The sequence below is a fragment of the Paramisgurnus dabryanus genome, chromosome 4 (genome assembly GCF_030506205.2).
Source record: "Paramisgurnus dabryanus chromosome 4, PD_genome_1.1, whole genome shotgun sequence".
NCBI classification, from domain to species: domain Eukaryota; kingdom Metazoa; phylum Chordata; class Actinopteri; order Cypriniformes; family Cobitidae; genus Paramisgurnus; species Paramisgurnus dabryanus.
The window spans coordinates 33,836,144-33,863,082 of NC_133340.1; the positions used below are offsets into that span (position 1 = coordinate 33,836,144).

Here is a 26,939-nt window from a genome sequence, read left to right on the forward strand (position 1 = left end):
AGAAATACACATTTTAGCTTTCTAGTGATTTACAATCTGGTGATTTTATATCAACATAAGAAATAATTTCATAAATAATTTCAACCTGTTTTTAAGTTATGCCAACTAGTCAAAAACGTCAAATAGGAGGTTTAGTTGATTTAAACTTGCACGCTGCACTTTTTACTATGAAGCTTTCAAACTCAAGCAAGCTGTTGAGTAATGAAAGCTGATCATATAATTTTTAATAATCAATATTATCAACTCTTAGATTTATTTTATTCCCTGCTTGGTTTTATAAGGACATACTTAGTAAGCAACTGTGCATATTTATATTCTTATGATTTTATTGAGAAATATCAAGTAAATGCATCAAAACAGATTTACATTAATATAACAAACACCGTGCCATCTAATAAGTTCTCTTTTTGTAAATATATTGAAAAAGTTTTAATATTGTAGAAACGTCTTTACAAGGGTTGCATGTTCTCTGCATGCTTAATATGTTTTGTAGACATTTTCTCAGTAGTAACAATTAAATTGTTAAAGCTTATGAGAAATAGTTAGCAGTAGGCTACTATTGTTCAAAGAAAAAAAAAAACTTTTATTTAATAATTTTTTGATGAAAAATATTAAGCATTACTATCCTTGTAATAAACATTGAAGTAAAATGTACTTTGTTCTTTATGCCATGAGGGGAAAAAATCTCACACTTATTCTGTATCTATTCATACTCTAAAGCTTTTCTACCCCCCCCTTTTATAAAGCTTGTTTTGTTTTTAAATCACTTACGCCCCCTAGTGGGCCGACAGTTAGAAACAGTTAGCCGCTAGATAGATGCTTTTTTACTTTTTTATATATAATAAAATCGTTTACAAAAACACTTTAAATTTAAAACTGACTGTTTAGTATTTTCTATTGATTATATATATAAAAAATGATATGCTCGATAACAAAACAAAAAGCTTCATAACGAACTGCATAATTTTATTTTTTTTATTTTATTGTAATTTTTCCTTCTGTATTCCCTAACTTGACGTCGTTAGTTATTAAGTGTTTGCGTTTTCCTTTGGTAAAAAAAATCACCAACATTTCCGCTTTGTCAGAGTCACGTGATCAGACGAAGCGCCAATTCGAACACGAGGTCGCGAGCGCGCATTCACTATGCAATGTGATGGAGGTGTTATGGTAAAAATCACGTAAGTTTCAAACAAATACATGACTCGTTTAATGTTTTTGCACAAATAAGACACGATTTTTCAAAAGTAGGTCGACTCTCATCGTCTATCATGTTTTGTAGGATGGGAGAAAACATACCGATCATTATTTTAAGCGATGACGATGACGAAGAATCCATGACGCTCAACGACTCCTCGGTGTTGTTCGTTGAAAATGAAGAAAAACAAACAGGTACGAAACTAACAGTTACACTGTCATGATATTACCATGTTTTACCAGTGTACCATGGAAATGTCGTGTTGTTTTGCACAATAGACGCACAAACAACAGCTGGCAAATACTTTGGAGGCAATGAATGTAAATACCATGGTGTACCACTATGCAGTAGCAAATACCAGTTGGTTTGGTGTTATGACCAAAGCACTTTAGGATAGGGTGTGTTAACACGTGCTGTGCTGGACAGACAAATAGTTTTATTTAGAATAACGCAATAAATAAGTGGTAATAAATGTGATCACGAACAACAGCAATGTGATTCAGTTTCTCTTTTGTTTTTGTTCTAATCTCAGAAATTTCAAAGCATATTGAGCAAGTAGATGAGGATTTGGCAATAACTTATGCCCAGACAGGAACTGTGCTCCCACATGCAAGATATGACTGCACCCTGCCATTCAAGTTAGTACCAATGTGATGGCTTTATGTGGAGGACCTGGATCTGTATGTTTTTGTAAGTATTTTTGTGTTTTTGTTCTAGCCGTGCCGAACAGGATGTCTTCGGACCTCTACAAGAAAATGCAAAGCACTGTGAGCAGTGTTTTTGCTATATCTGTGATCAACCGGCCTCTATGGTGAGTTTACACTAATAACAGCTGTATTACATACATGTGTTTAAACTTGGGTACGACAAGCATGTAGACTGTACTACCATGATGAAAAAACGTATGGAATCGTGGTCTGTGACAACTGCGACCCACGTTAGCGCAACGTCATCATCAGCATGCGCTACTGGTAAACAAATACCTGTTCACAGGTCGTAGCATCAAACACACTGTGCGTTTTGTTCATGCTGAATTGTTGGCACTGTCAAAAAACTATCGTAGACAATCTTTGCTCGCAAAACCGAGAAAACTGTTGTCTTTGAACCTCTCTCACTGTACAACAGGACCATAGATAATGGTGCCGCGGCACGCAATATATTTTAAGTGCACAATAATTATTTTACCGCAATTATCTTGTTTTTGTATATGTTTTATTTAAATTGAAAATGCAAAAACGATTAATTGCACAATGTACAACACTTCTGCCAAATTTTTGTATGAATGTGCATACAGCAGTAAGTAGTATGTAGCCCAGGAGGTGCATTGCTTTTTGTCGGAATGCAAATGCGTTGTACATAGGGCTGCACGATAAATCGCATGTGTTTTTATCATGCGCATCTCATCAGTAATCTAGACAGTATCCCATTCATTATCGCAGGCAATTTATACCCGATTATGAATTGGATATTGCTTAGCTTTTTAGTGAACTATGGCTCTGTGTAGTAAATGGCACTTCATCTGAAAGCAAGTGATTGCGCTTTACAGTATCAAGTAACCGGCTTTACTGACGAGATGCGCATGAAAATCACATACGATTTATTGTGCAGCCCTAGTTTAACGTCTGTGTACACCTACTAGTCAAATATATCTGCTTGGCAAGACTGTGTGTTCGACTATGTGCATACTCTCACGTACACGTAAAAACATAATATGATCCAGGCTTTATACTTTTCTTCTTCTTCTTCTTCTTCTTCACTTCCAGCCCCATCTCTGTGCCATCCGATTGAATGCTAACCCCACTTTTTTGTTTTTGTTCGAAAGTGTCAATTCTGGATCCTCCCTGGAATTTGCCACTGTAATGCACATAAGCACAGCGTGTATTGGAAGACGCTCCGGGATAAAAGCCTCATGGGATATCTGCACGAGATCAACTTCACTTTTGACCCACTGGATATGGATTCGGACCTACGAAACGCCGGTGTGTTCTCTTGCGCTCGCTTACACTCAAGGATTTATTTTCTCTGACTGTCATATATGTAAGATCACCTGTGCCAGAACTAAATTCTCATTGTGTGTGTGTGTGTGTGTGTGTGTGTGTGTGTCATAGAGACATCTCTGAAGAACTTTGCTGGTAGTTTGTCGCTCAAGTATGCAACATTTCTGATGGGGTGTGATGATCCAAAACGACAGCTGAGCTGTCGGTGCACTTGTCACCGAACCAATAAGGGGACTTCGTCCGTCACAGGATGCAAGGGCTGTCAGACACATCACTTAAAGTTTTTACAGTACGAGTAAGCTCCTTTTATCTTTCTTTATATTTTTTAAAATACGTAATGTACTAACATTTTATTTGTATTTTATATTATTTTTGAAAGTATTATTTCATATACAAAAAAAGGGTGTGCATGACACAAATTTCATCATCACAATCATATGCACAATAATATTAAATTGAAAAAGAACTGCATTTTGGTTTCTTGTTTAGTACTGACCCAAATAAGCAATTACTCTTAAATACTGTATGTTGGTGTATTGCTCACAATACTAGCTGAATTTACATAAATAATCTAATTCAAAAGTTTACATGCGCTTGCAATTTTGGTGCTGTGCATTGTTACTTAAATGATCAATGATTTTCTCAGTCAAATGTTTTTATGTTTTATAATTGTTTGCTATTTTGTCTTCCGGGAAACTTGTAAATATCATATATGGGGTGGGTATCGTTTGGACCCTCATGATTCGATTCAGAATGGATTCTTATGTTGTATTTACACCAGCCACAGCAATAGCAATAGCCATAGCAAAAACGCACTTCGTGCGTAGTTTGACCCTTGAACATTTGAGTTCACCCTCGCGCGAGAAATTCACGCGGAAATTCGCGTCATGGGAGGGGCTTCTGCGACGCGGAGACTTAGCCACTCCGCTCGCTTCCTGTAATCACGTCACTACTACAGCAAGGTCCTGATTGGTTAACGCGGTGCAGCAATTCGCTGTAGTTCCGATTTTTCAACTCACGCGTTTCCCGCGGCAACGCTCGTTTCGCGTATACCGCGCCGCAGGATAATAATCCGCGTGTAATCGCGTCTTTGCATTGACTTAAAATGTAAATCACCCGCGGCTGGTGTAAACGCAGCTTAGGATTCCGATTCAATCCAGAACCGATTCTCAACATACTATTTAGTAGGGCTGTGTATCGCCAACAATTTCCCGATACGATACGTATCCCGATACAAGGGTCCCGATACGATGCGCATCATGATACAAGACTATTTTGAATTACATTTTTTGTTCAGAATTTAGTAACATTATTATTATTATTATTATTATTATTATTATTATTATCTGTTTATTGTACATTGAATAAGCAGTGTTGTAACAGTTGTGTTTTTGCCATTCATTTGTTAGCTTTTGGGATAACATAGAAATGCTTAAAATCCCAGAGTTAGTACTTATGTTTTTTTTACTCTAGGCATTATATTTGTCTCTCACTTAATTATTCCATATCAATGAATATATCTATAAACATGCAGTCAGAGTTAATACTATTTAGTAGAAATCAGATTATTAATGTGACAGCTATAGTTTGAAGTAGCTCTGTATCTCTTCTCTAGACGTACACTTTTCACATGCAAATCTTTGTCGTGTTTCTTCTCAAATGCGTTAGTTCTGTTGTATAAGAGAGTGGCTAATAAAGCCCTTTGCAGTAGTATAGGCTAAGTTCTGCGCTTTCATACTGAACTCATTGATTTTAAATACACACAAGCGCGCGCGCGCGAGAGAGAGAGAGAGAGAGAGCGGGAGTATGTGGCTCGCTATGCAGACACGTGCGCCAGCGAGACAGACACGCAAAGTGAAAGTATACTCCGCTACCTTTAACTCTACGTACTCCACAGGACACGTGCGTCCTTTCCAAATGGATCACGGATCAACAGCGATTCGTCACGTTACTTTCAAAAGTGCTTCCGAATCGATACGGAAGGTGCTGTATCTATGCGCGCATCGTCAGGCGTCCATGACGATGTATCGTCGTATCGATATTTTGAACACAGCACTACTATTTAGCATATGTGTGACATCATTACGTCGCATTTGTGCTGCAATACATCTAAGAATCAAATTTTACCCCCACCCCTAATCTTATGTCAGTCCTTCCAGAAAAATGCAGGTTTTTTGTGATTGTTGCATGCAAAAATCATTGATCTTGCGGATATTTATACAATTTTATGCGATGAAATCGAGTGATCTTGCAAAAACTGAGTGAACTTGCAAAAACTGTTTGCAGCTTTTGCAGCTTTTCATTGATGTTCACGTCGCATAATTATGTCACTTCCTAACATTCCCATAACTAGGGCTGTGACGGTGGCCGTTTTTTACCACTGTGGTGGTAATGGACAAATTCAACGCGGTGGTGCGGTGGTTATAGATTGTGTGTGTTTGGGGGGGGCATGCATGTATGCGCACGTGCACATTGATGCTTATAGGTCTTATACATAATGCATACATGTATTTTGAAATATGAAAATGTAAACGATGATCAGATATACAGTTCTTAACAAACGTGCGTATTATAGACGCCAAATTCTTTCTCTGCCGGTGGGTGCTCGCCACAGCGTCAAGCAATGCTTAGGTTACTTGGCAACGAAAGACGCTCTGAAGCGCCCACGCGCTTTGAAGAGGAGGAAAGCGGCGCGATCACGTAAAGCAACTGTGCGTATGTGCTTGGCAATTTCGTTGGCAATATCTGTGTTTATTGTAGCACTTCCACTCATGAAACTACAGTCTTTGGATTGAAACGGCCAATATCTTTCCTCATTGTTCCGCCCCCAAGCCAGCGGGTCATCACTGATATCAGTTGCCTACCCTTGCAAATAGCACATTAACTCCGCGTCTGCTGGCTGTTTGAGTTAACACGAACCTGAAGACATCTCACTGGGCGAGATTGTACTTTATATTTTGAATAATTTGTGAGGTGCACACCACCGCGGGGCGCACTACACCGCGGTGGTAATTACATCCGTCCCAGCCCTACCCATAACAACAGGGATGATATGGCTGCGCATGTGTGAAGTAAATACATAATTTTTCAACTTTCTGTTAAGATGTATGTGATTTTTTTTAAACAAAAATGCGGGGATTATGAAATCATCCAAGCCTGCTTATTTTTTGCATAAAATTATGCAGACTTTGGCTGATTATGCATTGAATCATGCAATCACATTATCAAATATTTCTGGAGGGACTGTTATGTAGCTTCATCATTGTGTCTGAAAGTTTAAAGGACAAGTTCGGTATTTTAGACTTAAAGCCCTGTTTTCAGATTGTTTATGGTCAAATAGAATGGTTTTGACTGAAATTTCGACATTTTCGGCTGCCCTGAGAATTTTCGCGTGTTTGTGTTTCAGCTCAGACCTCTACAATGGGTCTATAGGTGCACTGGAACAATCCTTCCTAAAATGCATTAAACTTTCGTTTACAAAGACGTGAAACTCACCGAGTGGTCAGGGTTGTTTACTGGTATGCTCACACAAAAATCGCTGCAAAAGACGCATTCCAACAGGTTTTATCGTAGTTTTTACCAACTCCATTGACTGTATTAGACGTCCTGTGAGGTACGGTATTACTCCGCGCCGGGAACTTTGTTTCTATTCTTGCAATTGGCAAAGGCGGATTAGCGCCACCACCTGGGCTGGAGTGTTTATTATTCAAGCTCTAAGCGGAAGAATGTACGGGTGTGAGGCGTTTGGGAAAATAGGTCCACAAGTTAACAACGAATGCTAAAACAGCTGTTGGAATGCGTCTTTTGCAGCGATTTTTGTGTGAGCATATCAGTGAACACCCCTGACCACTCGGTGAGTTTCACGTCTTTGTAAACGAAAGTTTAATGCATTTTAGGAAGGATTGTTCCAGTGCACCTATAAAGCCATTATAGAGGTCTGAGCTGAAACACAAACACGCGAAAATTCTCAGGGCAGCCGAAAATGTCGAAATTTCAGTCAAAACCATTCTATTTCACCATAAACAATCTGAAAACAGGGCTTTAAGTCTAAAATACCGAACTTGTCCTTTAAGTGCACTTGGCTCTTAATGTTTTGTGCATGCACTTGTTGGTTGTGTTTAAGTATTTCAGTTATACTTGTTAATCGATGATGTGTCCAAGTTCATGCTGTGCTAAAATAGTATTTTATTCTTTGTAGTTATACTTCTGTGAGTCAACACATCCAGATGTTTTTGCAAGAGGCAGCGAAACAGAATCCCAAAGCTTGTATTGTCATGCTGTTAGGGGCAGCCAAGCTTTTCATCAGTCACACTGCTCCTGGGTAAAACATGCATGTTTACACTTTTGTGGTTAACTTCTTTCTTGTATATGATCTTGACATATCACGTCTGCATTGCAGAAACACACACGCTGCTTTAGCCGTGTCTGACACGGTGTCGATGCTGCTATGGAGGTACAGTAATATTAAAGAACTGTATTTTGTGCATATTGAAGCGTCTCATTCGTATTTCGCTTTCTGATAAATTATGTGTCTGTGGGATTATCTTTCAGAGTTATGACAAAGGTGTGGAAGATTTTAGTCGACTGTGAATTTTCCTATTCTTTTAAAAAGCAGCTCCAGTTATTTTACCAGAGGCTTCCTCTGCCCTCCAACTCCACATTGCCAAGAAGGTAACAACAGATGCACGCTCATGGACCTATCACAAGTCCCCGTGAATATTCCAGTTTTCATTATTAACAATTTTTCCATATGGGTCATTATTCTTTAAAAATGTATGTGCCCTCATAAAACTTTAATCAAAATCTGAAAATCTACTTCTGCCCTCTTGTGGCGATCCTTCTTTGATGACATCAGTTTGACGCCCCCCTCCGACTATGTTACAGTATGAAAGTCAATCGCAACTTTCTGTTTACAGGAACTTTGTATTTACTGCAAGTATGTGCAGAGAACTAGACATGGTTCATTTTATTTTTAACTATTGACTTTGTCCTGAAGTACCTTTGCTTTTGATATCCCTATAACAGGACTTTGAGCTAATTTTGATTTAAATTCAACAAAATAACCTGCAGTTTGGAAAAACAGGAAACATGGGATCATGGGTTATAGTTTCTTTTACATGTGATGCTATTTTGTGGCTTTAAAATGCTTAGTAAGACTAGAAAAGGAAGTGGGGCATGAGTTTCCAAAAAAGTACCAGCTGGTTTACAGTCAACCTAAGTTACAAGTGCCACAACATAATAACACAAGTATAACACAATAAGTTTTTTCGAACATGGATTTTTAAAATGCATTGGTATATTATTTGCATAATATTTGTAGTCACTTAAGCAACCATTTAAGTGTAACAACACAATATTGTATGGCTGCACAATTGCATAATCACCAAAAGGCTCAATTACAGCTGTCCATTTGTGCTCGTTTCTGTGTCCTTTAGCCATTTGTTTTGAATTTTTTACTAAAAACATAACTCTCATAGTTATTTGTTATTTAGATTATAATATTTAGTTTTAGATGTTTACAATTTACTATGCAGCTGCTTCACAGAAAGTTATAAAACATTTCTAAACTTCAATGTAAAGTCAGTATAAACCTCAATCAGTATAGCTAAAAAGAGTAAATATAAAATAATGTAAAGTGATACAAGGCTTGGAGTATTGAAAGAGCTGTGGAAAGTATTGAATGTATTATTGTCCCACTGAAAAAACACAACACTGTAGGAAGTCATGCATAGGTCACTTCCTGTTACAGATGTATTCAGTTTAGTCAGCAAAGTGTGTTTTTATACAGTTGTTAAAATCTACTGACTGGTCAAATATAATGTTATAATGACTTAAATTGTCTTTTCATTGACCGCAGTCTGAACGTGCTACCATGGGACGATCCGTTGCTCACTGCCGTGATGAAAGGTCAGAACGTCACTGGAGAGAGACACGTCAAAGGTCGAAGGGTTGAAATCTTGTCTGAACCTGTGGGGGTGATCCAAGCTAGAGTCTGTAAACTTCAACAAAACAAAAAGTAATTTCTTTTTGAATGTAGTTTGATATTTTGATGTTAATTAATAATACCATACAATTTACGTTACATTGTCATATACTGTAGGCCCAATGAGTTCGAATGTCCGTTATTTACAAAGTTTTATGCATTTTGAGCTTAATGCTTATTTTTCAAAGTAATATTTCATCAAAAAATACAAGTTTGGGTAAGTTGACCGTGTCTCATTCCAAACCTGGATGCTTTTTTTTACATACAGCAAGTAGAAATATACAAAAATTGGTTAGACAGCAACTGCCATAAGAGTGATTTATACAACTACTTAGGACCTACATCATAGGCTGTGCGTAGCCTGACGCACATTTATCCAAAAATTTAACTATGAGGACCAGAAGCAATGTAAAGGGTCTGCTAGTAGGGGAGAGCGGGGCACAACCTAACGCTTTTTGGTTTTGGCTCAATCATTCAGAACATATTTGAGTTTGATTTAATTATATTTTTACACAAGCAACACACACATCTCTGCAACAAATGATAATTTGAAGTTTGTTTCTAGTACTTACCGTTCTTGAACAATTACACCAAACGTGACAGAAGTGTAAACGTTACAACTTACCCCATAGGTGGGGTTCATTGTAACAGGCAGGGGGTTAGTTGTAACACTTGCTAAAAATTAAGTTTGCAGGCAAATATTTCAACACTATTTTTTCTATATACTTGAAGGGGATATTGTTTATATATCTGTCTATAATAGACAGATATCCACACTGTATTCATTCATCCAGCCCTTTTCTAAAAATAGTTCAATTATAAATGGATACAAATGTCTAAATATGTCAGAAAAAGCAGCACATTTATGACAAAAATTTTTTTTATATGTGACCCAGTCTGTAATAACCATAGTAAAGTTTCAAAATCAAATACTGAGGTAATGAGCATCAAATTCTGATTTTAGCCATTCATTTCATTATGATTTCAATCTTTGACGTGACCTTATTCAATCAATATTAAAGATATGAACAAAAATAAATTTGAGACACGATTTTTGATAAGACAGGTACATTTATTTCGTGTGTAGCCTATTTAAAACAACGGCAAGAATTATGCTAACGTTAGCTATTTTCATATCGTAAGTGCTGAGGGGTTAGTTGTAACACAGCGCTGGGTCAAATTATTTTCAAGCCCACCAAAAAAGTTGCTAAGAGCTGCAGACATATTTCAAAACGATGCTATGTTTTAGTCAACAAGACACTGATTAATATGACATGACATTGGATTTGGTATCTTACACACCCCACTTAGAAACCGAAAAAAATATATATTGAAAAAAGGTACTTACATGCCACCAAAACACTCGTTCATCAATAACTCTCGGAAAAACATTATACATTATACAATAGTTTGCAGGAGATCGTCTTTTGGCAGCGTGAAAAAAATACCGGAAAATCAAAACGCTCAACCTTGTGCAACAATGTAAACAGTTTGTTTTACAACTAACCCTGCGTGAGTTTTTGCCCCGTGCACCCCTACTCCTTCTGTCAGGTAAGAAAAAATCTGTGTTGCATTTCTTGCATACACATTTCTGCTTGCGGTGGTAGAAACAAAGATGGCCCAAATTGAGGAAACATCAACATAAAACTCAGGTTCTCTGTTGGCCTATATATAATAAAAAAATTTCGGTCTTGTTACTTTGAGACTTTCTACTTAAATGTTAAAAATGTGTTATTGAGGATTTTAATGTTATATACCTCTTCTGTTGTATGTGTTAGGTATCGTGAGCTGGCTCGGTATCTCAAGCTTGTTAAATGCTTCAGTAGCCCTACGTGAGTGACACTGACATGACATGAACCAGCTGTGATGTTATTAATGCAGAATACTGTTATTTTTATTAATAGTGTGTCAATCTTGTGTTGATGCCTTGTATTTAGGCTAGAGAAATTGAGAGACTTGATTCCCCTCTATCTATGCAAGGTACAATAATTTTTTTATCTTTTGTAATTTTGAATATTATTGTTTATTATATCATGCATACTGTTAATAATAAAGAAATATCTTCATAAAATGGACCTATAGGCTATTATCGAATCATCATTGAAACAAATAATTTCATGAGGTTTCTTTTGTGTTGTTTGTGTGTATTCTGTAGGTTGGAGAATACATTGGTGCAGTGAATGCCATGCTATCGCCAATGCCCGGTACCGCTTGCCCCGCCTCCAGACTCACACCTGCACAATTCAGAGGTTTCCTCAGAGTTCTCACGTCAGGCCACGCCCCTGTTATAAAAAATCAACAAGCTGATTCAGGAACCGTCAATATGATCGTGCCAGATCATTTATTGGCAACTGAGTGGACACCCATTGAAGGTATGAAATAAAAAGCATTTTTATTTACATATAAAAACTGTACGTATCGCGCTCTAAGTAGCAGATGCTTTTACCTAAATCAACTTTCAAATTTCACATAAGCAAAAACAACAGAAAGCAAATATAGGTAAGCTTTAAAGGGATAGTTGAGCAAAAAATAAAAATTACCCCATGATTTACTCACCCATAAGCCATCCGAGATACATGTTCATCATCTTTCAGCCTAACACAATTAAAGTTATTTTAGAAAATGTTCTTGCTCAAGCTTAAAGGATTAGTCAATTTTCTTTAAAAAAATCCAGATAATTTACTCACCACCATGTCATCCAAAATGTTGTCTTTCTTTGTTCAGTCGAGAAGAAATAGTTTTTTGAGGAAAACATTCCAGGATTTTTCTCATTTTAATGGACTTAAATGGACCCCAACACTTAACAGTTTTAATGAAGTTTAAAATTGCAGTCTCAAAGGACTCTAAACGATCCCTCTAAACAAGGCATAAGGGTCTTATCTAGCGAAACTATTGTCATTTTTGACAAGAAAATAAAAAATATGCACTTTTAAACCACAACTTCTCGTCTATCTCCGATCATGTGACGCGCCAGCCGACCTCACATAATACGTCATCACGTCAAGAGGTCACGGATGATGTAAGCAAAACTACGCCCCAGTGTTTACAAGTGTGGAGAAAGAGGACCGTTCCGATGTTGTTGTATGTCGAATGATACTTATTAATGTCTTTGTGTCAGTTTATTATTTAAAATGGTCCGCAAATGTGCGTTTTATATATGTAACACGTGACCTTTCCACAGCATTACGCAATTACGTGAGGTCACGTTAGCGTGTCACAGGACCGGAGATGGACGAGAAGTTGTGGTTTAAAAGTGCATAATGACAATCGTTTCGCTGAGTAAGACCCTTATGCCTCGTTTGGGGTCGTTAAGAGTCCTTTGAAACTGCAATTTTAAACTGCATTAAAACTGTTAAGTGTTGGGGTCCATTAAAGTCCATTAAAATGAGAAAAATCCTGGAATGTTTTCCTCAAAAAAAAAAAAAAAAACATAATTTCTTCTCGACTGAACAAAGATAGACATCAAAATTTTTTGATTACATAGTGGTCAGTAAATTATCTGGATTTTTTTTTAAGAAAATGGACTAATCCTTTAACTCTTTCACCGCCAGCGTTTTTAAAACAAGTTGCCAGCCAGCGTTTTTCATGATTTTCACCAAAGTTTAATGCCTTCCAGAAAATGTTCTTCTTTAAATAAATAAACATACAATATACCAAATGAAAGAACAGACCCTCTGCTTTCAAACAAAAACCGTTTCATCCTACCTTTAGTGGTTCTTTTGCAATCAGCTTTTAAATATGGGTAGGTTTCTGCAAAAACACCATATTTTGAGCAAAAAGCAAAAATAATTCCATTTTTGTGACGGACTTTTCATAGAGATCCCATTCAGAGCGATCTTTAAAACAGACACGGACATGCAGCAGCTTGCCATAGGGCAATACTTCCGGTTTTAAAAAGTTGCGGAAGGGAGCCACCTGGTGGATAATAGCGGTATTGCGGAAAGACATCATTGGCGGGGAAGCGTTTTCTCTTAATTGACGAGATATCTCGTCAATGGCGGGGAAAGAGTTAATAGCGGTAGAAAACAGGGTCCATGACTTTCAAGCCCCCAAAAAAGTGCATTGATTCAAACATTACCTACAGATCCAAATTTTCCAATTACTAAGATCACGTCATGTAGTTGTTGTTTTGTGGAACATTCAGGTGCTGCTGAACTAAGGTCATGATTATTCTATATGAATGTTTTCTGCTTTCACCAAAGGATCAACTTTGCTGAAGTTGATGGATGTACTGAAGTTTGCTTTGAGAGTTTTGGACTGTAACACTGCTGTTTTTGCAGATGTAGGTAAAACTAATGGTTTTCAAATAAATTCTTCTTTACGTAACTAAATACACAACTAGTAATACACAATGATTAGAAAACGAGAGCCACAACTTTTCTCGTGTTTTGTGTGTTATGAGGGCTGTGTCTGTTTGTTGTAGTCGGAGAGCTGGATGTATTTACTCAGTGTAATCAGTTCCAGTCACATCGCTCCGGACGGACTCGTCGTCGCTGCTTTCTATGCGGAGCCCGATATGACCTTTCAAATGGTAAGTGTGTTTGTGTGAAGGGCTTTGTGTTGTGTTGTGTCTGTATGCAGAGGCTCAAGCAACATTATAATGCGGACCTGCTTATGTGTTTCTCTTTAGGCAACAAGAAGCCTTTCCAGTGCAATTCTGGACGAGCTGTCGTCCACTTCCCGATTACAGATTCCCAAAGCATTTGAGAATGTGAGTTTAACTGGGTTTGTTTTTTGTCTAAAGGCCCATTCACAGAAAGAACATTGGCTGACGTTAAGGATCTCTAAATGCCAAATATTGGCAGATTAACTCTTTCACCGCCAGCGTTTTTAAAAAAAGTTGATATTCACAGATAACAACCACTCAAAACTAATAACACACTGTAACCCAGATGCTGCAAATCACTTTTAAAGGGACAGTTTAATATCACACAAAAGTTAACTCTTTCACCGCCAGCGTTTTTAAAAAAAGTTGCCAGCCAGCGCCAGCGTTTTTCATGATTTTCACCAAAGTTTAATGCCTTCCAGAAAATGTTCTTCTTTAAATATATAAACATACAATATACCAAATGAAAGAACAAACCCTCTGCTTTCAAAAAAAAAAAAAAAAAAAAAACGTTTCATCCTACCTTCAGTGGTTCTTTTGTAATCAGCTTTTGAATATGGGTAGGTTTCTGCAAAAACACCACATTTTGAGCAAAAAGCAGAGATAATTCCATTTTTATGACAGACTTTTCATAGAGATCCCATTCAGAGCGATCTTTAAAACTGACACGGACATGCAGCAGCTTGCCATAGGGCAATACTTCCGGGATTTAAAAGTTGCGGAAGGTGGATAATAGCGGTATTGCGTAAAGACGGAAAATCTCAACATTGGCGGGGAAGCGTTTTCTCTTAATTGACGAGATATCTCGTCAATGGCGGTGAAAGTTAAATATAAATATTTATTTTAATAACATATATGACATTATATTTCAAATGATTCAACCAAATAGCATGTTCATGGCTTTTTAAACCGAAAGTACCTTGCAGAAGGTCTGCATTTGTTAAAAATTAGCAAATAAAATATTTTACATCAATATTTTGGAGGCGTCCCCAAAGTGTCACGCCAGTAGAGTTCTCAACGGGCCTGAAAATTACAACCCGACCCGGCCCGTGGCTTTTAAAGCCGGGACCCGATGTAACCCGACACATTAACGTGAATTATCTGTCTGAACCCGAATCGCGGCCCGACCCCCCCTGCCTTTTTTTTCTCATACACGTAGGCTATTATCATGAATAGCAGACGGGAATTCAAATCAAGCTTTAATGTTCACGCCTTTTAACAATACAAACAACTGAAACAATAAACTTTAAATATAGGCTATATAAATATGCCTTAAATAAAAATGACACAATAATAAATAAAAAGAACTGAAACATGTACCCAACCAGCGGCTTTTCCTCCTGTAGTAGCCAGCAACGGTGAATTCACCTGTGTTTACTTTTCTCCGTCTCTTCTTCTCCAGACAACAGGCGTGCACGCAGTGATAGCAATTAGTGTTGTGCCGATAGACGATAGTATCGTGTATCGACGATCGTCCGACATATCGCCAATGGCAGGCTTTCATGGCGATAGTCATGACGATAGTTGGCGAATGGTTGTTATTATTATCATCATCATAGTTTTGCATGCTTTTCCTCGCATGAGGGTTTGTGCTTCACTTTACGGTAAGAGCTTGTAGAGAGAGAGTTCCTTCTTGCACGCAGATGCACTTAATGCGCGCGTCTCGGACTCGTTCTAGCACCTAAATCCAGCGCGTGGATGAGCAGCTACGCTTCCCTCTGTCTCACATGCACGCGCTCTCGCATCTGTCCGAAGTCTAAACATAAACTAAAGTAGTAATCCTTATGTATTTGTGCGGTTTAATGCGTTTCATGAGAGCTGGGGCAAACTATTCCTTTTGTTTAAAATATAACCCGCTGCATATTGGCGCCACTCTCTCGTAAGTTACGTGCAGAGGGCTGCGCTCTGTCTGAACTTGAAGTCAGATAGTAATCCTGTTTATGATATGCTTTTCAAGGAGTTTTAGCAATACATCCCTCGTGTTTAAAATATGATTGTGTTCCGCTGGACCAGTGTGTTTAAAAAGGCACCTCTGAGAGCACCACTGCTTGACACGTGTAACCTTCTGCAACAGCACTAAACAAATGCATTTAATTATTTTTATGTGCGCTGCGTGGGTCTGCGCAGGTGCATGTTTTTACAGTCATTAAGTAATCGTGTTAAAAAATCAGGATTATGATTTTTCCCATAATTGAGCAGCCCTATCTCTGACATTTCCTTGCACTAGAGAGGTTGTTAGCGCGCAGAGGGTTAAAACCAGCGCGTGTCCTGTTCTCGCTCTCTGGTACGCAAAGAGTGTCTGGCTTTAATGACGCGCTCAGATTAATGCCATTAGTTTTAAGAAAGATGCATTCATGACGGTGTTGCTCTTGATCTTTTTTCCACCAATCAAGTCTTGTCATAAATGAACAAATAAATAAATGAGTAAACTACTGCCCCGCCCCCCCCCGATACTATCGTGTATCGCCGATCTCACAGGCTGACGATAGGACGATCTCAAAATGGGGCATATCGCCCAACACTAATAGCAATAAGCTCCGGGGCGGATCCGCTCTGAAGCCGGCAGCTCCGGTCTGAATCCGTTGCTGATCCGCGCCGGAGCTTATTGCTATCCCCCGCCCCTCTCTGTGATGCACGCAGCAGCCAGACCAGACTTTCTTTACCGTGAATAGCAGTAATGATTAATAATTTTTTCACAAAGCGTAAAAGATTAAGCCGAGGTCCGACCCGACTCATTTGCTTATATTTTTTACCCGAACCCGTCCCGTCGGGTTTGTCGGGCCGGCCCGACCCGTTGAGAACTCTACACCGCAGTGACGCAGCGCGAGTTCCCTCGAAAGGGAACTGTAACAATGTTTCTTAAAAGGTAACATGATGTAACCTTGCTCTCACTTGAATTATGTCCCCACATTTAGTCCTTGAAATTGAGGGTATTGGACCTGGAAAGTCCTTGAAAGGTCTTTGAATTTGAAGTTAACTAAAGTGTGGGAACACTGTTTTTTTTTAGGGATATCCTGACCAGGCAAGGCTGCTGCTGGCCACTCAGGCTTTGGTACTCCGAATATTTCATTCAAAGCTCACCCCTATCCTGGCTGTCATCTTTACGTTCAGGGTGATTATTTTCTCTTTACCTCTCTACCTAAAATTTTACACAAAGTTAAGGCTGTACTTTAAGTGAAGTATTAGTATAAAATGTGTTCATATCGGTAGACCAGATATTTAGAAATACAGATATTAGTAATTAAAACCTTTTTATTTTACATTCAGTTCAACCGCTGGGCTCTTCGCTGGTTGTTCTGTGGCCTTCTGGTGAGACCTGATGTGCTGCACTTTGTCCTGTGCAGTGTTTTGGATGAACTGTGTCAAAAGCAATGCCAAAGGTATTTCCTCACACACTGCGCACATGTCAAATGAGGAGAATTTTTCAGTTATAGAGGTCACCCGATATGTTATATGGTCCTATAACTATACAGTTAGTGTTGATGAAAGACATTTTTAGCGAACAAATCATTTATCAGACTTTTTACACAAACATGCCCAGCTAACATTTGCGCATTTGGTTGATGCTTTTATACAAAATGACTTGCTGTGCATTTAAGCTATACATTACACCGCGTGTTTCTCAATCAGCTGTAGTCAGGACATTGTTCTGGGAGTCGTTGTATTTGCAAAATCCTTTCAGTACACTGAAACATTAATTCCTCAAAATTTCCCCCAAAGCAACACAAAACCAGGGAGAAAAACCATGTGACTTTTTTTAAGCTGTACAACTAAAATCTATTCGGAAAGCATTTTAACCCTTAAAAGAGGTCTTAAAGGAATAGTCTATCCTTTTGCCATATTAAACTATGTTATTACCTCAACTTAGACGAATTAATACATATCTATCTTTTTTCAATGCGTGCACTGTGCAGCGCATCGTGAATGTGTTAGCATTTAGCCTAGACCCATTCATTCCTATGGTACCAAACAGGGAAGCCACCAAACACTTCCGTGTTTTCCCTATTTAAAGACTGTTACATGAGGAGTTATACCAGTAAGTATGGTGCCACAAAATAAAACTTTTTTGGTACCATAGAAATGAATGGATGCTAGGCTAAATGCTAACACATTCACAACGCGCTGTACAGTGCACGCATTGAAAAAAAGATAGGTGTGTATTAATTCGTCTAGGTTGAGGTAATAACATAGTTTAATATGGCAAAAGGGTAAACTATTCCTTTAAGGTCAAAATTGTTAGGAGTATGGACGATGACTTTTAAGAGGCTTAAGAGTTTTTTTAGCAACCGGGAAAGTAGACAAAACATTCCACTTTTTTTGTGAAAATTGCTCATTTCCAGCTCCCCTAGAGTTAAACATTAGATTTTTACTAGTGATGCACCGATGTATCGTCCGCCGATATTTATCGGCCGATTTTTGATGAATTTGAAACCATCGGCATATCGGCAATAGCACGAGAAAGGCCGATACCGATTGTTTATTAATTAACTGCATAAAGAAATCCATTATATGTAAAAAATGAGTTAATGTTGTTAATAAAATGATAGCAAAAACCACCTTTGAACGTTGTCATGTTGTCTTATTATATTTGTTTTAGCTTAATTTGTGTCTCTCTTATTATGTTGGTCAGTTGAATGTTAATAAGATCAAATCCATGTTCAGTAAAAATAATTTGATGCAGAAATAAACTAGCTAATAGACCAACTGTATAGTATTGTATACAAGTGTTTAATATCGGCATCGGTATTGGCCAGAAGTTGTCTGTTTAAAACGGTATCGGTATCGGCCCAAAAAATCCTATCGGTGCATCCCTAATTCTTACCGTTTTGGAATCCATTCTGTTCACCGGGTCTGGCGCTAGCACTTTTAGCATAGCTTAGCATAATCCATTGAATCTGATTAGACCATTAGCATCGTGCTAAAAAATAGAGTTTTGATATTGTTCATATTTAAAACTTAACTCTTCTATTTAAAACTTGACTCTCAAAATGAGAGTATAGTATTTACCCATATCTGCCTAGAAAATCACAACTTTTAATTTCCGTCGGTCTTAATACACGATGTCACTACAGAAGAATCAAGTTTTAAATAGGACAAATATAAGTTTAACTTAAAATAAGTTTTAAAAACTCTATTTTTAGCGCGATGCTAATGGTCTAATCAGATTCAATGGATTGTGCTAAGCTATGCTAAAAGTGCTAGCGCCAGACCCAGAGATCAGCTGAATGGATTTCAAAACAGTAAGAATCAAATGTTTAACTCTAGGGGAGCTGGAAAATGAGCATAGTTTTAAAAAAGCGGAATGTCCCTTTAAAGCTTATCATTTTAACTTTAGCCTCTCTATCGCCATCTCTGTTTTAGACCTAAAATTGCAGTTATTCCTGGATTAATTTTCCGTACGTGTGTTGTGCTTCGTGCCACTACTCTGCGTGGATGAATTTGGGTGTCTGTCCATCACCGCATCAGAACACATTTGTCATTATACATCAACAGAAGTCAAATATCCGAAAAAATGTAGTCTCTGAACAAGTAGTACATCTGCAACGTTTGATTAAACTACCTGAATCACGTTTCTGATGTCTTACCCGTTAAGATGAAAAAAACCCATTTCTCCATCTGTAGTGAGCCAGGGTCCTTACCAGTGCACAAAACGTATACATGATCATACACAACCTAGAGAGCTGATTGAGACGCACCCATCGCTGTGTTTTTCCTGGGAATCGAGCCCAAATGCGTTACCAAATGAGCTAAATTTGATTCTACATTTATTTTTCACCATAGTAAATGGGGTGATTCGGAGCATTCACTGATTTCCTACTTCCTCTGCCTCTATTTCCTGGACAACAACGTGGTCCTAACCGGCAGCACGTATGGCATCCAGAAATTACTTGCAATTTGGAATGAGTAAGTAACCACAGTTTATCTTTGGTGTGTATTCATGATACATCACTCACGCTCTCCTCATTACATCATTTTGTAGATATTTATACCCATCATAAGATGATTTGTGATTGAGTATTGAATATGTATGTAATTTAGATAATACTGATAAACCTGAGAACATGATGACCTCTTGAATCCACTGAACAAACGTACCATAAAATTGAATTGTTTTATTTGTCTGTAATTTTAGAGGGCGCTACCCCTGGCAGACAGGCTTGAGAGTGCATCTTGAATGTAGTGTAAGAATATCTTCAATTTATTTATGTCTTGATGTAATCTCAATTTTAAGTTTACCTCACACCAATTCATTAATAATAGTGAAAAGATTTGTGATTGCGTCACATTCATTCATAATGGATCCCATGACACCTAAAGGGACACTTTACTTTTTTGAAAATTTACTTATTTCCAGCTTCCCTAGAGTTAAACATTTGATTTTTACAATTTTGGAATCCATTCAGCTGATCTCCGGGTCTGGCACTACCACTTTTAGCATAGCTTAGCACAATCCATTGAATCTGATTAGACCATTAGCATCGCGCTAAAAAATAACCAAAGAGTTTCGATATTTTTCCTATTTAAAACTTGACTCTTCTGTAGTTACATCGTGTACTAAGACCCGCAGAAAATGCTAGGAACTATACTCTCAAACTGGGGTAATAATCAAGGACTTTGCTGCCGTAACATGGCTGCAGGAGGCGCAATGATTTTACGCACTGCCCGAAAATAGTCCCTTGCCATTGAAAGTTAGTAAGTGGACTATTTTCGCAAAGTCCTTGATTATTACGCCAGAATGAGAGTATTGTTCCTAACCATATCTGCCTAGAAAATTGCAACTTTGAATTTTATGTCAGTCTTAGTACACCATGTAACTATAGAAGAGTCAAGTTTTAAATAAGAAAAATATCCAAACTCCATGGTTATTTTTTTTTAGCGTGATGCTAATGGTCTAATCAGATTCAATGGATTATGCTAAGCTATGCTAAAAGTGGTACCGCCATACATGGAGACCGACTGAATGGATTCCAAAACGATAAAAATCAAATGTTTAACTCTAGGGGAGCTGGAAAATGAGCATATTTTCAAAAAAAAGTGAAGTGTCCCTTTAATACATGTTTCTAAGGTTTTACTGTTTTTTTTTTTGTATCTGTTTCAAGTCTGTAATCATGCTTTGTTGTTTTTGTCTTTCAGCTAGCTAGTCTTAATAATGAAAAACATCAGATTCTGCAACAAATTCAACACATCAGCCATGTGCCCACATCCTTACCATATAAGTCCGTATAAATGTTTACTGTTGTGTTTTTCTAGGGATTATATTTGGCCCAAATCGATGTTTTGTCCATCGTTTTCTACAGGTGACCTTTTTTCTCAAGGTTAATATTCCTAATATAATTGTGTAGGGTTTTCAGTCTTAGAATTTCCAATACTGTAAAAATTAAAGACTTTATTATAATGTTTGACATATTCAAGAAAAAAAATGCATTACGTTCTTTCAGAGATGTTGTCAAAGGTCACAAGCCTTAGTAGTGGTTGTTTAAAAAATGTTTAAGGTTGTTTTCTTTTTTCTTATGTTACCTGCACTTTGATTGCTGTGTTAAATGTGTGGAGTGTTTTAAATACGAATAATTACATTCAGCAGGACAACATACAAATCACTTAAGATCAATAATTAAACATATCAAGAATGAAAACATCACAAACAACACAGTTTTTATTAATACATAGATATTCAGTATTGGTTTGGTATGGATACCAAATGGCTCACAACATAAACTGGCATGAGTATTATATGTTTTAGTAAATATTTTGCATGCAAAAAAATGCACAGACTTTACTGTCAAAAATGTGCCAAACAAAATGTGTTTGCAAGAAATCAAACCAGACTTGAGTGTTTTTTTTTAGAGTTTGAATACTGAGTTTGTGTTGTAGCTAAATCGTAGGACATTGGGTGGAGCTTCTATAAAATCCAGTTTGATAAGCTCCGATAAATAGTTGAGGATTTTTTTGTCATCTCTGTGAAGTTCGTCATGACCGCACGCTGTCTGTGTATTCTTACCAGGCATACTGGAAGTGTGAATATCATGCGAGAACGTTGAGAGAAACGCTTTGGCAACCAGGTTGCCTAACACACTGTGAACAAACAAGAAATAGGTGATCCCTCGTATGATGTGGCTTCTTGGATCCACTAGCTGATTGATAAGAGTACCACTATATGTTGGACATCGTAGTGTCTTCTGATCCACATCTAGAACGCTTATGTATCGGCTATAACGGCCCAGACTGTGAGGCAAACCTGGAGTGACACAGCACATCCTAGAAAGGAAATTAACACATTATTGTAAGAATATTATATATTTGAATAACCTTGCTGATGAAAAATGAATAATTATTATTTTTAAATGAAAATTTGTGTTTTTAATTTCTGCAATTTTAACAGTAGCTGTTTCCATTAGATTTACGCAAAACTGTTGTGTTATTTTATAAATGTCAAAAAACTTACGAAAAAACGTTCCATTAACCAATGTTATGCTGCTAAAGCATGGCGACAGGTGTATTTGACTTCATTTGAGTCAACTCCTAAATTGCTCGCAGTATTTTGATGTCATGCGATTGTTGGTTCGCACCTATTCTGTTTGTCCTCCAATCAAATATACTGCGCCATGTCTAAAGAATGATCATGTAATACACTTGCGCACGTCAGGTGGTCTGTAAATGTGGAAATATTAGGCTTGTTCTACTTCATGTGGTTCTGTTAGAACTTGCAGGCGGATGACGTTAAAGTACAACGAGAGCGAGTCGAAATTAGACTCCTCCATGTGGTTTCTCGAATTGAACTCGTGGTACTTTGACGTCATCCGCCCGTCAGTTCTAGCGTAGCTGCATGAAGTCGAACAAGCCTTTTGTTCCCATTGGAGTTTTGCGATATATTCCTTTTTTTCGAATGGCCTGAACAACCACCTCACCCAAATGTAAAAACTTTACGATATATTTGAGATTATGCAAAATTGCTGTGTTTCCATTGGGTGCACTTTTAATTTGCATAATTTGAAGGGTAAAGGAAACAGACCTAGTGACCAGACCTACGTTTTATGAGTATGTCCTAAGTAAATTCCCCCTTTTTGAACATCATCTGCATTTTTGCCACTTGACAAAGAAATAAATGGCAATTCTGTATGCAAGTGATACTTAACCCTGCTCTTTAAGTTGCATCCTACCCAAATATAATCAGTTTGTCAAGATTTTGCGAGGTACATTAGAGCATATTAATCTGCATAGGGAAGTGTTACACATTGGTAAATGGTTACCTGTTATATCCGACAAGTTTCCAGTTAAGCAGGTCGGTAAGCTGCAGTGGTGTTGAAACCCAAGGTTGAACACTCTCCCTGTATCGTCCTGCATGTGGGGTGTAGACAGACAATCCCGTAACAATTCGTCTTACTGTAGCTTCCTCATTGCCGAGCACCACCAGCGTTCGTCCGCTCAAAAGGCTAAAGACTGCGTGTACTGCAAACGGAAATTGTCGCAGGAACTTTAATCCTGCCCGTCCTACTTTGCTGCATCTCTGTCTTGTCCCACCGTCTTTTTTATCTCCCTGAGTGCAAGTGGAGAAGGTGCAATCTGAGGCAATGGTGCTGCGAAAACTAAAGCAGTCTGATAAATCATCCCGTAATGTCCGACAAGGCTCCTCTAACAAGGAAAGAGGGGTACATGATGCGTGACGCTCATCAGGAAACATCATGGCCGGGTCTGGTGGGGTTAGAGTAACAAGAGGACAACCATGTGGCTCATTAACAAAAGTTCCAGGAATTGTATTTCCAACAATGGAAGCGCACTCGACTTGCTTGTCCTTTTGGTTTTGAGACATGTCTGTCTCCTCTGTGTCTTGCTCTGGACTTTCCTCATCAATAACACATGAGTATAAAGCATGCAGGTCTTCTGGTAGCATTGAGTCTGTTGTACTAAGTATCTCAATGCTGTCTCCACTGATCGTCCGCCTTGTGGGTACCCTGCCCTGCCTTAGACCCTCCATTGCTGCTGTGGTACAGATAGGTAGAGGTTTCGGCAGTGGTGTATTGCTGGGTATATTTGAACCTTGTGATCTGAAGGACTTTTCTGTTCCTAAGACTTCAATACTGTCTCCACTACTAATGCTGGTCTTCATTACACCCGCAACATATTCTGCATCTTGGGAATTATCACAATCTGGTGCCAAAACGCTGGTGCCTCCCTTATCTTCAATTTCAGTCTGTGCTGTGGAGCCTTCAGGTGACAGAGTTAAGTTATCATTTAAAGGACTATTTAAGGTACTTGATAAAGTTACAACTCCCAGCTCCAGTTTGATTGGGACCATTTCAACACAGGAAGCATATGACTCAAGACTCACCGGTTCACTAAGTATTGTGGGTGTTGGAAGAAAAGATGCTTGACGGATTGATGAAGCATTGTCAGTCTCTTCCAAGTAAGTGTCCTCAAACAAAAAGTTTGTGGATTTGAGCTTGGGGAGTAGGTTTTGGCAAAGTTGGTTTGCGTAGATGTGGCTTCCATCTCCTCTGAAAGTTCGTTCAATGGAGTGCAATTGCAGTAGCGCCTGTTGGTGGAAGTACTCATCACACAACTCCTCAAGAGTTTTCAAGCGCCCGTCAAATTGCCTACATACAGTGGTGTTAATCAGCTTTGGAGAATGTAGGGGTGTGTTCATGTGAAAGACACTGCATTCTGGTACTGGCCTGGTAAGCTGACCATGCAGTCTAGTATCATCAAGGACAGGCTCCAGAGACTGAGGAAGGTCATCTGGTTCATAAGGTGAGAACTCAGAGTTTCTGAGCTTCCTTGTGGGGTAGAAGATGACTTGTTTCAGAAGGCTTTTATGTTCCTGAATACATTTCTCCACATTGACCAACTCAGTTGTTTTAGTTAGTAGCATTGAGGAGTAATCTTTCTTCTGCTTGTCCTCCATCTCATTGTCGCCCGTTATCTCTTCCACTTTAATATTGTTGGGCATAACAGACCTGTTATTTGAGGCGTTCTCACTTTCATACTTTAATGTACAATTTTGTGTCCCTACTTTCTCTTTTAAGTGTCCACATCCATCTTCCTCTTCTAATTTCACTTCACTTTTGTGTAACAGTAAATTTTCATTAAGTTTCTCATCCTCTGTATCTCTCTCTATAGGTACACCTTTTAATGTCCATTCCCTTTCATTGGTGTATTTAACAGATGAGTTATTTACATTCTCTCTCTCCTTCTCTTGAAATAAAACAGCTCTTGTATACTCTAAATCTCTTAGTTTGCCTTCAAGTTCCTTCGCAAAGTTCTTCCTATTCCCAGTTTTCAGACATTCTGAAACTTTGGAGAACTCGGCAGAAAGCCGCTGAAATTGCTGTATGATTTTATTCTCACCGGACGACACGTAGGCGAGGCAGAAAGGTCGCACGAACCCTCGAGCCTCCAGGTCATACAGGGTAAAGTGCTGGACGTATGCAAACACTCCTTCCTTGGAATCCCCTAAAACTACTTTGGAGTCCTCCACAAAGTTCAGTTTAGTGGACATATTCCCTGAGCCGGTAAGGGAGGTCTGATAGTCCACCGACATGATTCGGAGCGAGAAGTGGTTAAGGTCAAACGTCCCACAAGCTTTGGTTTCATGAGGAACTGTAAGCAAAGGCTGGGGGCCGACTTGCTCAGAAAACTCGGATAACAGGATAAAGTCTTTTTTGAATTTTGCAGTGGATATCTTAGACCATGGTGTGGTGTCAACAGCATAAGTGGGAACAGACAGTTCCTCAGGAAGTGCTAATGGGTCTCTGCTTACTTCCCTGAAATCCGGCTCTTTAGTAAAGGCTACCAAATCTGGAGAACCAATCATGGTGGTAAATAATGTATTGATCTGAAACCAGCCAGGGGTGTAAAGAGTACATAAAAATTACAATCAACTACAAGTTTTGTATCAAAATGAACTCAAATGTTAAACTGCCAAGCTAAATACATTCTTGAAATGAAAACGCACGTATTAAAAATGTAAACATTTTACTATAAATAAAACTGAAACCTTTTTAACATTAACTATAATGCACATATCTGGACAGCTACCTGTCCTGACAAATGCTTTAGGACACACCAAATGTTAAATTATTAAACTTTAGATGTAGTGTCATCGTATTTAGCTATTTTTACTAAACTTAAGTCACTTTCAATTAATTTTTTTTACCTTCAGCAATGGTAAAGAGTAAGATTTTTTTATTAAGACGAAAATACATTTTTGTACTAGATTTGACAGGTCTAACATGTAAAGCCAGGTGGAAAAGTAATAAATAATAGTATACTATTTTCAGGCACTAATTTTGTATAGAAACCGTTTAATCTTAAGTGTACTTAGTAGTGCTCATTTGAGACACTATTTATTTCAATACACTGAAAATATATTACTATAAAAAGTATTAATGTTGTTTAGTGTACTTCTTTAAGTAATAAAGACACTTATAGAAGTACACTAAGTACTAAAGAAGTACTATTCGTTTAATAAGTATATTTATAGTGTGTACATTTTACACTTTTATTTATCAAAAAAAAAAAAATGTACTTGCTTGTATTCAAGTATACAAATTTTTACCTGAGATTATTTTAGTAAGACGAAAATACATATTTACTAGATTTGACAATTATCTAAAATCAAATAAAGCTTATATTTGCTTTAAATGTAAAAGAGTAAATTACAGTATTCAATACTTGAAAAAACAAACTATACATTTGTATAAAATAAAACTATAACGTAAATACTTTACACCCCTGAAGCAGGCACGTTCACTTTAATAAGTATGTTACTCATGTCAAGTCTGTTATCCAGTGTTTACCGGTCAAGTTTTAGTACGTACTTTATGTCCAGTGACTCAGCCAGTGCGCACTAATTTGGACACTTCACGTGTAAATATAACCACAAAAACAGAATATGATCCAATTCGCAATTATTTTAAAAAGATACGCATAAAACATGACAGATCATGTCATTGCAAGAAAAAGTCAATGTCGTTTAAAAACAAGTAAGTTAATCCATTGAGATCAATATACAGTACATACTTATCAATGAAGTAGCCGGGTGTTCGCGGTAATGCGGCGGGTCAGCGACGCGTTAATTCAGTTCGTTATTTAGAAGAAGTAAACAAACATTAAAGCGCTTGTCACAGAGAAGTAAACTAAGCAGCCTTTGCCATAGTTGGC

At 37.9% G+C, this 26,939-nt stretch overlaps 2 protein-coding genes across 4 annotated transcripts; one reads left to right on the forward strand and one right to left on the reverse strand.

Annotated features, from left to right (window-relative positions):
• The first annotated feature begins 1,082 nt into the window (after nucleotides 1-1,082).
• On the forward strand, nucleotides 1,083-21,056 carry LOC135735763 (uncharacterized). 3 transcript variants are annotated; one of them, XM_065254289.2, is made up of 21 exons: nucleotides 1,083-1,178; nucleotides 1,280-1,389; nucleotides 1,728-1,833; nucleotides 1,913-2,006; nucleotides 3,018-3,174; nucleotides 3,304-3,487; nucleotides 7,391-7,513; nucleotides 7,592-7,645; nucleotides 7,744-7,863; nucleotides 9,050-9,208; nucleotides 10,954-11,007; nucleotides 11,113-11,155; nucleotides 11,331-11,547; nucleotides 13,378-13,457; nucleotides 13,599-13,706; nucleotides 13,806-13,886; nucleotides 16,789-16,893; nucleotides 17,049-17,161; nucleotides 19,563-19,685; nucleotides 19,915-19,963; nucleotides 20,916-21,056. In XM_065254289.2, exons 1-21 carry the CDS (start codon nucleotides 1,144-1,146, stop codon nucleotides 21,006-21,008), a joined length of 2,208 nt encoding a protein of 735 aa, XP_065110361.1. In that variant the 5' UTR covers nucleotides 1,083-1,143; the 3' UTR covers nucleotides 21,009-21,056. The 3 variants fall into 3 exon arrangements, with proteins under 3 accessions (XP_065110361.1, XP_065110362.1, XP_073670490.1); XM_065254290.2 differs by having other exon boundaries at nucleotides 3,304-3,481; XM_073814389.1 differs by lacking the exons at nucleotides 1,083-1,178; nucleotides 1,280-1,389 and having other exon boundaries at nucleotides 1,816-1,833; nucleotides 2,959-3,174.
• A 355-nt stretch (nucleotides 21,057-21,411) lies between these two features.
• On the reverse strand, nucleotides 21,412-26,939 carry smcr8b (Smith-Magenis syndrome chromosome region, candidate 8b). Its single transcript, XM_065254288.2, has 3 exons — nucleotides 26,799-26,939; nucleotides 23,030-25,611; nucleotides 21,412-22,037 (listed from the first exon to the last, which is right to left on the reverse strand). The coding sequence occupies exons 2-3, from the start codon at nucleotides 25,588-25,590 to the stop codon at nucleotides 21,623-21,625; spliced, it is 2,976 nt and encodes a 991-aa protein (XP_065110360.1). The 5' UTR covers nucleotides 25,591-25,611; nucleotides 26,799-26,939; the 3' UTR covers nucleotides 21,412-21,622.

What these genes read in the sequence shown, in the direction of transcription:
- smcr8b (XM_065254288.2), bottom strand. Translation starts at nt 25,590, where the DNA reads ATGATTGGTTCTCCAGATTTGGTAGCCTTTACTAAAGAGCCGGATTTC. An exon ending in AAACTTGTCGGATATAACAG is followed by an intron (nt 22,038 to 23,029) that starts GTAACCATTTAC and finishes TTTCCTTTCTAG; the next exon opens with GATGTGCTGTGTCACTCCAG.
- LOC135735763 (XM_065254289.2), top strand. Translation starts at nt 1,144, where the DNA reads ATGCAATGTGATGGAGGTGTTATGGTAAAAATCAC. An exon ending in CTGTCATCTTTACGTTCAGG is followed by an intron (nt 16,894 to 17,048) that starts GTGATTATTTTC and finishes TTTTACATTCAG; the next exon opens with TTCAACCGCTGGGCTCTTCG. An exon ending in TTACTTGCAATTTGGAATGA is followed by an intron (nt 19,686 to 19,914) that starts GTAAGTAACCAC and finishes CTGTAATTTTAG; the next exon opens with AGGGCGCTACCCCTGGCAGA.